Source organism: Protobothrops mucrosquamatus, unplaced genomic scaffold (genome assembly GCF_001527695.2).
Source record: "Protobothrops mucrosquamatus isolate PMUCROS unplaced genomic scaffold, P.Mucros_1.0 scaffold_134, whole genome shotgun sequence".
Taxonomy (NCBI): Eukaryota; Metazoa; Chordata; class Lepidosauria; order Squamata; family Viperidae; genus Protobothrops; species Protobothrops mucrosquamatus.
The window spans coordinates 604,670-618,817 of NW_015386210.1; the positions used below are offsets into that span (position 1 = coordinate 604,670).

Below are 14,148 nucleotides of genomic sequence, written 5' to 3' on the forward strand. Positions count from 1 at the left end.
CCTTGTCAACTGTCCTCTCTTGTGAGAATCAGGAATCCCTCGCTCACCATCCAGCAATTAGTACCTTCCTCAAAGGGGCTGCAAATACGGGTCCTCCTACGTCTCATCGTTACCCGTCCTGGGATTTACCCTTTGTGCTTCGGGCGTTGACCTCTTCTCCATTTGAACCTTTAGGTTCATGCTCTTTACATTTTCTTACCTTGAAGGTCGCCTTTTTAGTGGCCATTACATCGGCCAGGAGGATCTCTGAGCTGGCCGCTCTATCGGTTAGGAAGGATCTCTGTATGTTCCATGAGGACAGGGTGGTCCTCAGATTGGACCCTACATTTATACCCAAGATCAACACTGGGTTTCACCGATCTCAAGAACTGGTCTTGCCAAATTTCTGTCCCAATCCTTCTCACCGTCTGGAGAAGGGTTGGCACACCTTGGACGTGCGCAGGGCCCTGCGTCACTACCTCGGTCGTACCTTGGCTTTCCGCAAATCGGAAGCCCTGTTTGTCTCCTTCCATCCTTCTACCCTAGGGAGGAAGGTTTCCTCTTCCACCATCGGTCGTTGGATAAGGGCCTGTATTACCAAGGCGTACTCTTCCCAGTCACTTCCGGTGCCTTCTCAGGTCACTGCTCATTCTACACGCAGTGCCGCGGTATCGGCGGCCTGGTCCACTCAGGCCTCGCTTGAGGAGGTTTGCAGGGTGGCGACGTGGTCGTCTCCTTCTTCCTTCATCAGACATTATAAGATAGACCGCTTTGCTGCGGCAGATGCGGCCTTTGGGAGACGGGTACTGCAGCAAGTAGTCGCTCCCTCTGTTGAACATGCCTAGACTCCCTCCCTTCCGGGACATGAGCGGCTTTGGTATGTCCCATTCTGTGGACTCTACACCACCATCTGCTGGAGAAAGCGGCGTTGTTCTTACCTGAACGCCTTTTCTCAGCAGAGTGGTGTAGAGTCCACATCCCCCCCTGTTATCTCTTGTCTAGACATGTGTTATTCCGCTTCTTTTCTCTTTTCTCTCATTTGGAGCTTTGCGTCTGCATTTTGCGCCTCGACCATTGCCAAAAACTGGGGAAGACACACCCAGAGGGAGGCGTGGCTAAAGTTTTTTTCTTTCCTTAGTTCTCTGCTAGGCAGGATTGCATTGATAACCCATTCTGTGGACTCTACACCACTCTGCTGAGAAAAGGCGTTCAGGTAAGAACAACGCCGCTTTTCACTCCAGTTGAATGGCAGTTGGATGAAAAATAGGGACGTTGAAGTTAGTACTTGTCAATGCTTTCTATGCAATACACTATGATGCATTTTTCACTGCCAAATGAATGCCTTCAATTAAAATTCACCACTGTATGCAGATTGATTATGATGATACACTGTGTGGATGTGAGTACTCTGCATCACTGGACCAAAAATGTAAAATAGTGAACCAAAAAGTACTGATCTCTGTGCTCAAGAAGAAAATGGACCACCTGTCACAGCAGTTGACAAGTTCATATGACAAACTTTGATAAACCAGTTAAAGACACTTTGATGGCTCACTCAAAGAGAAATTGCTGTCAAGATGGCAATTTTACAGGAATATGTGGTCATATTATTGATATTCTTCTGTATAGGAAGATTTGAAAGGTGGGCTCTCCACATGCTAATGAGAGGTGAAGACTACAAGAGTTGAAATTTGCTAGTAATTGTTATCATACTACAAGAATGAATGTGAGGAATTTATTCAAACCAATGTCATAGCTGATGTATATGGGCTCATAATGAGAAAAACAAAGCATCTGTTTTTGAAATATTATCGGAAAGCTTCCTCTAGTGCTCAGCAATGTATAAGGATCAAGAAATGGATGAAGCTTTTTCTCATTCTTGAACTATGCATGAGTGTAAATATATTGGAGAGGATTGGTGGAGAGGACTAATAAAAACATGGGAGATTCATGTAACGATCTCTCTAGATCACGGATGTCAAATTTGCCGTGTCACGTGACGTGTCGTAATGTATCGCAACTCTTTTTGCATTGCCGGCAATGGGGTGGGCGCGGCTTCAATATGATGAAACTGGCCCATGGCTGCCAGTTTGACACCCCTGCTCTAGATAAAAAAGGATAAAGAGTAAGAGTTGAGTTTGCAAATTAGCAACTTTATTCTCCTGAAAATGTTAAGACAGTTAAAGCTGAATAGATGATACCTTAAGTTATGTTGCAGAAATGATAGATAAATGCAATAAATTATCCACATATTTTATTATATAAAAATAAATTACAATATTTACAATGCGAATAAAAATATGATTTCTTCTTCTGCCTAGCATACAAAACCTAATTTCATTACTTCATATTTATTATTCTTAATGTGCTATTTACATGCTATTCTTTGAAAGGAATTAATCAATCAATGTATACAAGATTTAATCAGATCTTGCAAATATACAATTTACTAATACTTTAAATGGATGCATAATAAGGGCAAATAAGGGCAAAAATAATACACAAGGTAAAGCCAAGTATTTGACAGAATTGACCCATCAAATTTTTGTGATGCCAGAATGCTGATGAATCATGTAATCTATATTGCTTGATATTTAAAGTAAGCAAGCAAGAAACCTGCTGGAGATTAGGTTCTGTGTTAACGTTTTGAACATCTTCTAGCTGTTTCTTCTAATATTTCCCTTATTAAACATACTTTCCTTTGCCATCAAGCAGATTTGCTATACATGATCTTGAGTGAGATTATCCCCAGTAGCTGTGAATTATTGAATTGAGCTCAATAAGCAGACTCTCTGTTAGAGAATTTTAATTTCTCTATTGGTGAAAATAAATCAGACGCTCTCACAGTTGACTGCATTTAGCTGATTCAAATAAACTCTTTATATTCATATCAAATTATTTACAATACCATACATTCTTCTTTACAGCAACATAGCATAATGAAGACTTCTTACAGCAGAGACAGACCTGAGACTGGAAGAATCCAGCTCCTAACTCAATACCTTTTGCACAGACACAATAGCACTTTCTTCACATTGGCTGACTGAGTTACCACATGACTCTTCCTGCTCATGAATATTCCAACACTCCTCCCTTCATGACAGGAAGAGACATCAGACCTATTGACTTAATACATTTTCCATAGTGAATACCACCCAATGGTTTAGTCATCATGTCTGCCAAATTATCCTCAGATGAACAATGATGTAAACTAATCAATTTTCCTTTTACAGCTTCCCTGACATTACAATACTTAATGTCTACATGTTTACTTCTGTTCTTCACCCTATCACCAGTTGCCATTTTTATACAGGCAGCATTGTCTTCAAATACCTTTACAGATTCTTTTACATTAATATTTAAATCTTGCAACTGTACATCATTATTTGGCAATACCTTTTTCTTATATACCCCTTACAACCCACAGCTTTGGTTCCCTGTGGCAAAGTCACTGATTTAAATACTTCATGGTCTCCCATGGATTTCATCTCTTTATCCATGGCCTCCTTCCATTTTTCTTGTTCAGCTTTTGGTAATGCCAACACCTCTTTATAACTTCTTGGCTCATACCACACATTGCAAACCTTTACCTTGCTGGCAGAATACCTGTCAGGCAGAATTCCTTTGTTACATCGCTCTGACCTACGTGGTAATAACTGCTCCTGTGTCTCAAGTCTTTCTGGCTTCATGTCTTGTTCAGCCTCTCCTCCCTGAACATTGACATCTTAAATAATCATTTTTCCATCATTAGATGAGTTGTCACTAAAGAGATCACTGTCATTAAGTGAGACATACCCAGAATTTGCATTAATTCTGTCCCAATTTTGTTCTGCAAAATTAGCAGACCTTGAAATTACAATTCTTTTACTTCCATCGCTAAAGCGATATCCTTTTGACCCTGGCTCATAGCCCACAAACCTGAGCTTTCTTGCCTTTTGCTGTCCCTTTCTTCTGATTGCTTTCGGAATATGTACCNAATGGCATATGGAGTATTATTAATGGAGGAACTCCACAGCCTGTTAACTATATAATTGGCAGTCAATATGGCTTCTCCCCAATATGACCTGCTCATACCAGAATCCTCTAACAATGAATCTTTCATTGTTTGCAAAACACCATTCCTTCTTTCAGCTACACCGTTCTCTGCTGCTGAGTAAGGATTTGTACGTCTGTGTTTTATCCCCAACTGTCCCAACCATTGTTGGAATTTAGTTGACATAAATTCAGTACCTCTGTCAGTTTGCAACTGACACACTTGTTGTCTGTACCTTCTCTCTATAAAACTTACCCACTGTTTGAATTGTTGTAGCACCTCTGTCTTATCTCTAAGCAAGTAGCAAAAACTGTACCTGCTAAAATCATCAACAATTACCAGTGCATATTTTGCTCCTCCCAAACTGGCTTGCATAGATCCCATCAGATCTGCATGGACCAGCTCTAGAGCTCTTTTTGTTTGTCTTGTGCTATATTTACTAACTGGGAATGCCTTTGATTTCGATGCTTTGCATACTGCACAGTCCAAATATGTTTTGCATCCCTTCAAATTTAGCCCTTCTGCAAACTCTTGCATTTGCTGCAAAACTTTAAAGCTTACATGACCAAGTCTTCTATGTAGAAGATGAATGCATGAATCATGCTCTGCAACATTCTTAAATATATGGGAACATTGAACCTTTTGTCCCTGCAATACATATAGATTATCTTCCTTTATGCCTTCTGCACAAATATTCCCATTCCTTTTGATGAGACACTTTCCATTTACAAAAATGATCTCAAAACCTTGTTTGTCTAAATTAGACACACTTAACAAATTATGTTCCATCTCAGGTACACAAAGCACATTGGTAAACTTTGATTCCAAATATGGAATTTTTACATCGCCTCTTCCAATGACTTGCTTTCTGGCCATTTGCCAAAGCCACAGTTTCTTGTGCTACTGGAACAAACCTGCAAAATAATTCAGAGTCATTAACAATTGTTTGACTTGCCCCACTATCTATTAGCCACTTGTCTCTGTTGTTGCTATAGCAAACTTTTGCAATACCAAAATGTTCCTTTTGCAAATTAGTCTTCTTTGCATGCACAAAGGTCCTGTTCTGCAAATTGTTCCTCTGCAAACAGTTCCTTTTCAGATGTGTGTTCGCTCCACAAATGTAGCAATTCTTTTCTTGCAAAACTCTCTGTCTGCAAAATCTCTCTTTTGTTGCAACTTGGTCCCATCTGCTGCTTGCTCCTGCTCCGGAGACTTGCAGTCTGGACCCCCTCCTCAGGAATTTCTCCTCATGGCTACTCCTGAAATTGTACTTTTCTTTTTCATTAAGCAAACATGCCTTTAAAGCCTCAAAATTTAAGTCCTGTTCTTCTTTGCACTCAAATATTGCAGAAACTGTGTCCCAGGTTTTATCTAAACTGTTCAACACCAATAAAACCTTCTGTCACTCAGGAAATTTAATCCCACGTTGTTCTAAGTCCAAAAATAAACTTTGCATTTTATTTAAATGCTGTTCCACAGATTCACCTGGTTGCAAATAGGCTCTGTAAAGTTTTCTTGACAATTGCACTATATTGCATGCAGAAACATTCACGTGCACAGCTCTCAACTTCAGCCAAATTTCCTTTGCAGTCTTTAGATTTGCAACATTTAGAAACTGTTCATCATCTAAATTCAAGATGAGATAAGCCATGGCTTGATCATGGTTTTTCTGATTAGCAGCTGCAAACACTTGTGGGGGATTTTCTACAATATACCACAGCTCTTTTGCTTTCAGCAAACATCCCATCTTCGCAGCCCATATAATGTAATTCTTTTGGCCTAAACGAGGCACAGAGCTTTCCTTAAATTCCATTGCAGCCATTCTGCTAATTCTGCCTTGTTCTTATACTTTTGTAAACACAGGCAATTTCTTCCAGCTTTAAATTACAATGCAGTCCTTAGTAAGCTCTGGGCCCATAACCTGTTAGAGAATTTTAATTTTCTCTATTGGTGAAAATAAATCAGAAGCTCTCACAGTTGACTGCATTTAGCTGATTCAAATAAACTCTTAATATTCATATCAAATTATTTACAATACCATACATTCTTCTTTACAGCAACATAGCATAATGAAGACTTCTTACAGCAGAGACAGACCTGAGACTGGAAGAATCCAGCTCCTAACTCAATACCTTTTGCACAGACTCAGTAGCACTTTCTTCACATTGGCTGACTGAGTTACCACATGACTCTTCCTGCTCATGAATATTCCAACACTCTCCTTTGCCTGTAATGTGATAGATTTGAAACAATCTAAGTCAGGGGTGTCAAACTCAATTTCATTGAGGGCCGCATCAGCATTGCGGTTTCCCTCGGGGGGGCGGGTGAGTGTGGCCAAGGTGGGTGTGGCCTACTGGTGGGCGTGGATTGAGTGGGTATGGCTTACTGGGTGGGCATGGCCAGCTCTACATCGTTCACATCAAGGGTGCCTGGGCCTGGGCAGGAGTGGGACAGATCTGAGGGTCTCTGGCAGAAGGGGGTGGGACCGGGGCAAGCACCAAGGCATGGTCCATTTCTTCATTCCTCACAAAGAGTGACACCTCCCCAGCATGCACCCAGGGTGCGGGGCTGATGCGGCAGGGGCTGGTTCCTCACTGTTTCTAGACAGCCTTGTGGAGCTAAGACTGAATGCGTTTCAGCATAGATGGCCACCACAAAATTGTACATTGGCTCCTGACCGGCCTGGGCCAGGGCCAAGGCAGCGGGGGCCGTTCCCTCACTGTTTACAGGATGGCTTCATGGGCCACATGAAATCACTTCGCGGGCCGCATCCGGCCCCCGGGCCTTGTGTTTGACATGTCTGATCTAAGTTCTTTAATTGTTGATAAGAATTAGGAAAATAAGGAAAAATAAGGTGTGTGCTTGTGTACACGATATATAGTACAATGTGCATGTTTGTGTATGTGTATACATGATATATAGTACAGTGGGGGGGTGTGTGTGTATTGAGTGTGTATCTTCAGTTGTAATCAAATTGTCAGCATTATTTGCCCTTTCAATTGTTCTATATTCTGCCTATTAAATTTTTGCATGTTGGGTACCTATTAAAAACCGGTTGGTGCGGGAGTCTTTTCTGGAAATAAATCTTTCTCTGGTGCTCATTCCTACCTCTCCCATCATTTGCTGGCCATACAGCAAATTGTAGAATTGACCTTTGGACTTCCTGCATGCAAAAAAATTAATAAATCTGCCAAGGAAGTGGAAAAAAAGTATTCCCAGTGAAACTTAATTTGTGGAGAAAAACAGTTATGATAATAATTATTGGGCAAAATTGAGGTAAGGAGACTCCACATTTAAGGGCAGTCTACCACTGAAAAAAGTATGTGGCAAGGATAATAATGCTTGTCCAGTTTTAATTTTGCTTTGTATGTGTATGTATGTTCTAGGTGCGCAAGGTTGACACTCCAAAGGATCAGATGGACAAAGAATGGGAGGAATTCCAGAAAGCTATGAGACAAATCAATACAGTAAGTTATTGTTCCCTGTTTTGAAATTAATGCATATACAGAAATGAAACTTGGCAGAAGTGATCTTATCTGCCAGTCTCAATGCCATTTACATGGTAGACGAGTGGACAAGAGCAATAGTACTTAGATATTGCTTACAGTATCTGGGTCTTTATTTTACCGACCTCAGAAGAATGAAAGGCTGAGTCAACCTTGAGCCGGCGAGAATCGAACTTCCAAACTGCAGGCAGTCAGCAGTCGGCAGAAGCAGCCTGCAGTACTGCATTCTAACCACTGCGCCACCACAGCCCATGACAAGGCGGGAATTGGATGGGTTGTCCCATATACAATATCCAGCATATGTGATTTTCTTTTCTGATGGCTCTAAGTCATTCCTTTATGAAGATGCTAAATTAGACCAATCCTTTGAGCTTAATAATAATATACATGTTACACAAATGGTTTTCAATTGATAAATTGTTTTTATCTCTTTCTTTTATATGCCTGGTCAAAGGAAATTCTGAAACATATTGACTTTTTAAAGTATTTTCCCACTGGTACTTGGGACATTGCTCTTCTCTTTTTAGGGGAGAAGGAGGGTGCAGTCCCTTTTTTCTTTTTGCCATATCTCTTTTAAGAGTTAAGGCTTAGGGAAGGTATGCTGCCAGGGAAAATGTATATGGACTGGCAATTCCAGAGTTTTAATTACAGTAAAAAGAAAGGAAACTTTACATTGTTGTATTTCTCCATGTTCCATGAAAGTCAAAAAAATACCCCCAGAAAATTGAGCCTAAAACTGCTATATATTTTTTTAAATTTCTGAGTTAGATTTCAGAAGCTATAGTGGCTGAAGAAGATGAAGAAGGGCGACTTGACCGTCAAATTGGAGAAATTGATGAACAGATGTACGTAGCTCAAATTTTGTCTTCAAATGCTATTTATGAACAGTGTTTCTCAAAAACCATTTAAATGTATCTTGGACCTATCCACCTCCAAGATACATTTCAGAAATATATGCTATGGTTGATGAGCTTCTTTATAGTATTGACGTATATCTTATATTTTGAGGAGAAAGATTCTGGTAGCTTTTTTGTTTTATATTCCATGCTAGACTCATGAGAATGTGGAATATAAACTAAATTAATTATAATAGTAGTATATAAATAATAATTTTAGCGCTCTCAAAACTTTTCACAAATTATTGGAATTACATTAATAATAACAAGATAAAATACCTTATTTATGGTTTTTTCTGAACAATATTTAAAGATTTTTCTAAAGATCAAGAATGATTGAACTATCTGGGCTTTGGGTAGAAAGTTGTTCCATAGTTGCTAGCAGTGAGAAATAAAATAGAAATAGAATAGAAACTTTATTGATTTATCATTTGATCATATATAAAACATATACAATTAGCTACTAAAAACATGCCCTATTGTTTTCATTCTAAGTCAGTGTTTCTCAACCTTGACAATTTTAAGGCATGTGGACTTCAACTCCCAGAATTCCACAGCCAGCAATGCTGGCTGTGGAATTCTGAGAGTTGAAGTCCACATGCCTTAAAATTGTCAAGGTTGAGAAACACTGTTCTAAGTCATTAACCCTACAGTTAATCTTCATCTGAGGTTTCAAGCTCTTTGAAAATGGCCTTTGATATAGAATCCAGTCTAATTAATAATATGCAGGCTTGTTCCCTGAAAAAAACCCAATGCTCTGGTATTTTCAATTTTTAAATAAGAATCTAAATAACAGCCCATTCTACAGTGTGCAGTTTGCAGTCAAGATGGATGTCTTCAAGGACTAGTACCATACAAATACACAATTCTTCCTTTAAATGAAACTCCATGAAATCTCCCATATGTTACCATTTAGTCTAGTTGTTAAAAAAAAACTTCAGAGATATGGAGGCATATAATTTGTTAAATATTTTTCTAACTGGGAGGCTGATTTGTGTTAAACTAGCCATTTCAAAGACTTAACATTTAAGTGTGGCAATTATCGTCTTGGGCAGCAACATCAATAACTTCATTTGAAAGCTACCTTGGCTTTTAGATATGATTGGATTGGGAATGGGATAGAGAGTCCATATTGTGAGATGACATTTGAAAGTTGGGTGAGCCAACCACAAGGTTTCTTGTTGTGTAATTGGTCTTTGAAGCTTAATTTCGGTAGTCTGTCTGAGGGTATGGATAGGATCTGCAGCCAGTAATTAAATACTTTACTAGTATGCCCAACTCTGCCCTTACGGCTGGGTCTGATGTAGACCTATCCACCTCCAAGATACATTTCAGAAATATATGCTATGGTTGATGAGCTTCTTTATAGTATTGACACTGACTAAAGTCTTTAAAGTACTCTTTTTAAAACATGGGAACCAGGAATCTGTTTCTGTAAAAACAAATTTTAAGTATAGATAGGACTTAACTAATTTATATGTTCCCTATCCAGTCTTCAATTATACATAGTCCACCTTTTCTCAACTTCTTTGATTTTGGACTTATTGATGTTCAGTAATTGAGTTCACAATGTGAACTAAACCTGTGCAGCAGACGTTTAATTCTATCTGGGTATATGACATCGGTACCATGTCATATGCATAAAGCAGAATGTTTACATCTTTGCTTTTAACTTTAGACATGCATATTGGTTCTAAATTTAACTATCAAGGTTTGCTCTAAATTGTCCCATATATCAGGGAAATAATACATAGACATTTGTGGAGATATATAAACATTTAACATCACAGTTACAGAGGCCTTAAACTGGAATATAACAGCTAAGAAAAATGGTGAAGAGGCACCTACAATTATTTTATGCCCTATTCATTTTGAGTGCTTCCTTGATCAATATGGCCAAATCCCCTATTGCCTGGCCCTTTTCTTTTACATTCCATATTGGGTTGACTTAAGACTTAAAGCCAGATATTGAAATCTATTTATCACCAGCTATTAATCAGGTATCTTCTACTACAATTGGAAAGAAATTCAGGTAGATCACATAGAAATAGTGAGCAACATATTGTAATAATGTATTTAGGTTTTTTGGCTAGAGTTCAAGAGAAAATTCTGAACTAATTTTAATTGTTTTTAAAATAATTAAAGGAATTATAGGATTTCCTGTCTTTTATTCAAATTAGAAGAGAGAGAAAGCAGTCACAGACTGCATGAATGCTTCTTACCCTGTGACTATGCAGCTGCTGGACAACTAATTATCTGAAAAATTATATTTTGGAAACAGAACAAGTAGAATAAAGGTGGTTGGTTGTTGGTTTTTTTTTACATTTTCAGCATGCTTGTGCCAGATTGATGCTTTTTACCTGCTATGAAAAAAGCTAATGTTCCTTAGCCAATCTGTAGTTCTGTAATGAAAATGTAGTTACAGGTTTCCAAATCTAAGCCAGAAAATATAGTTATTAACTGGGTCCATTGTAACTATATCAGGGTTTTAACAAAATGCTCTTTACATGAAGTTGCATTGCATGAATGTATAAGGTTTATGTTTTTAGACTTTCACTTAATCAGAAAAAGAGGGCAAACTGTTTATTTTATTTTATCTTAGAGAATGTTTCCGTCGGGTTGAACAACTGCGTGACCGCCAGGAAATAAGGAAAGATAAATTAAAGGAAGCCATGACTCGAAGAGTCACACAGACTAAAGAAGAGGATGATATTGGAAGTAATGATGAAGGTGAATTGCAGGACTTGCTGTCTCAAGACTGGAGAGCAAAAGGAACAATATTGTAAGTGCCTGAGAAGAGGAATTAATTTCCTAATTATTATATTGTTCTTTTATCACATACTAACATTTTTCATACATATGTATGTACATGTATGAAGTCTTGTGGGTGTTAAAACCATCTGTTGTAAAAATATTTTTATAAAATCTATTATAGCTGTTATGGAAACAAAAAAAACTTTTATTTGAGCCAGTACTGTGCCAGCAGTAGCTTTTTAATATGCATTGAAGTATGCTCTTTTTTTTCTGAAGGCAGATCAACATTAAAAACAATGTTTACCAGTTAGAACTATTTTGTAGTCTTAAATAGAAACCTATTTACTTTTATTTCCTGCACCTAACATATGCCACAATTGTGACCTGCATACTATATTGGAAACTTACATTAACTTGTGTTTCCTTAGATTCATAAATTAGCTATTATCTTAGACATCTGTTGTAAATCTAAATCTATTGCCTCACAGAAATCAGAGTTTTCAAACTCACTGAAGTTCACTGAAGTTGTGCATTTTGTAGCCTTGCATTTAATAACTGTTTATTTGATGCAGACATTCATTAGCAAATATCAGTGAATGTCTACCAATGTATAATCCTTGGAAAAGATGCCCCATTAAATTCAACATCATGAGTTTTCCAAGTAAATGTGTTCTTTTCACACAATGAATATCTTCCTTCTTTCCTCCTGCATGATGTCATGCGCACACTCCTAAAGATTATTCGGTGATGCTCAGTAAGAAAGGATGAGACTTAATGGTTTTTATAAACATCTCTAAATTATATTGACCCAATACTAGGAATGAAGGTTTGGGGCTTAGCTGGATTAAACTGGCAGTAAATGAATATTTAATGAATAAATTAGTTTCAGAGACAATTTGATAATGGGACCCGTTAACCTAAAATGTCTAAATCTCACTTGTTTCATTTTCATCACATTCATTCATTTTGTCACATAGTACATGGGATTCTTTCTACAACCCTCTTTAAGAAACAGCAGATTTATACACATAAAACTTCATTTTAAAATGGAATGTGAAAAACTAATAATTTATAATACTTGCTACCTGTATAGAAGAAATAAAGCTTAAAGGTTTTAATTTAATTTCCACATTAATAAATGAAATAGGGATGAGAGCACACAACCTTACCAAGTTTTGGTATAACTGTAATATATACTTCATTAAATTAAGATGATAAAATACCATTTTCAGAAATGTCAACTATGTAGTTGATAAAACTTACAAAGTATATCTGTTATGCCGTTCTACAGGAAATCCATCCAGACTTGATGCTTTTTCATTACTCATACTCCATACCACTTTTTTATCTCTTCCATAGTGAATTGTCATTGGAAAGGTAATTTTAGCTTAAAAATGACTATATCTCCATCAAATAAATGTTAGATTTACTAAAAGTTTGAGTAATTTCTTTTTTTAAAAATAGAACTTTTAGAAGTCTATAGCAGAGCTTTTCAACCAGTGGTACGGGTACCACCTGTGGTACATTGGCACCTGGTAGATGGTACGCGACCATCCTAGAAAAGTGGTAGCGGGGGAGGGGAATGAGCTGAACCGGTGGCAGCACCGCACAAGCCTGAGCGAGAGATGGCTGCAGCTGCAGGGCTGAGCGGAAGCACCAGGATCAGTGCCGCTTTCCAGCTGTTCGGCGCTTCGGGGCTGTCAGGGCTTAATGGAAGCACCAGGATCAGCGCCAGGCTCCAGCTGGAGCTCAGCACTGATCCTGGTGCTTTTACTGAGCCCTGAAGAAGCACCAATCAGCTGGAAAGCAGCACTGATCCTGGCACTTCTGCTGAGCCCAGAAGAAGCACCGATCAGCTGGAATGTTGCAGCATCTCCAGGGTCTTGTGATTTACATTCAGATGTTTGACAACTGATTCATATTTATGATGGTCACAGTGTCCCAGGGTCATGTGAAGTGACCAAAACCTGCTGCAACCACCCAGCAGACGGTGGGAATAAAAACCAAACACCCCCCACCCCACCCCCATGGCCAATCCTCAACAGAAATGCTCACAATGATAAAAAAAACTCTGACAGGAGGAAGAGCGCCACTGGCGGGCAGGCTGTGGCTTGGGGGGGGCACTGTTTTCAGTGCCATTGTAACTTTGAACAGTCACTAAGCGAACTGTTGTAAGTCGAGGATTACCTGTACTTTATCACTTTTTTCCTTTTTTTTTTTTTTTCTTTTTTGATCATCAAATTTTTGACACCTTGCTAGGCAACTGGTGGTACTCGGATGTTGCCATATCCTAAAAGTGGTACAATGGGTGAAAAGGTTGAAAAGCCCTGGTCTATAGCTTGTTTCCATCTTTGATGGTTATAACAATCTTTTTGTTTATTTTTCTGCAAGCAATTTGACATGCTGCTGCTCAGATTTTCATCATTTGATCAGTATTTTAATACAGAATTTTCTGTGATATTCAACTCATAAAAAGTTTGTCTCTATATACTGTATATAAATTGGTGATAAACATCTGGCCATCTACCCAACATTTTTAATTTATTTATCAGATTAACCTTATAAGTACTTTAAAATTCCTTTTTATTTGATGCATATGCAATAATCGGACACACATATAACCTGCATAAGGTTCCCACTCGAGATTAAGGAACAAGGGATTTCTACATTAAATTCAATGTACTGTATTGAACTACTTTGTTCACTATCAATCAACAGAAACAAATATTTACTTCCAGAAAGTTTAGTAAGGAATTGAATTTCTAAATTTGAATTTAATTGAACTGTGATTTCACATGTATCAATTATGCACATTTGATATGTTGAAATAATATTGAGGAATCCCCAAAAGTAATCAATTTAAAAAATTGGAATGGGATGACTCACTATGGCCAGGTGGACATGGCTGGCTGGGCGTGGCCAAGTCAGCATGGATAAATTGGCAAGGATGACTCAGTGCAGCTAGATTGGCACAAATGGA

The 14,148-nt window shown here is 38.3% G+C and overlaps 1 protein-coding gene across 1 annotated transcript in view; it reads left to right on the forward strand.

Annotated features, from left to right (window-relative positions):
- The window catches only part of ZNF830 (zinc finger protein 830), a 60,556-nt gene extending 47,962 nt beyond the window's left edge, over positions 1-12,594 (forward strand). The window contains exons 5-7 of the mRNA XM_015818220.1: positions 7,399-7,479; positions 8,287-8,363; positions 11,017-12,594. Coding sequence (XP_015673706.1) covers positions 7,399-7,479; positions 8,287-8,363; positions 11,017-11,200 — 342 coding nt within the window. The 3' untranslated portion in view covers positions 11,201-12,594. The remainder of the gene's footprint in view (positions 1-7,398; positions 7,480-8,286; positions 8,364-11,016) is intronic.
- Positions 12,595-14,148: the final 1,554 nt, after the last annotated feature.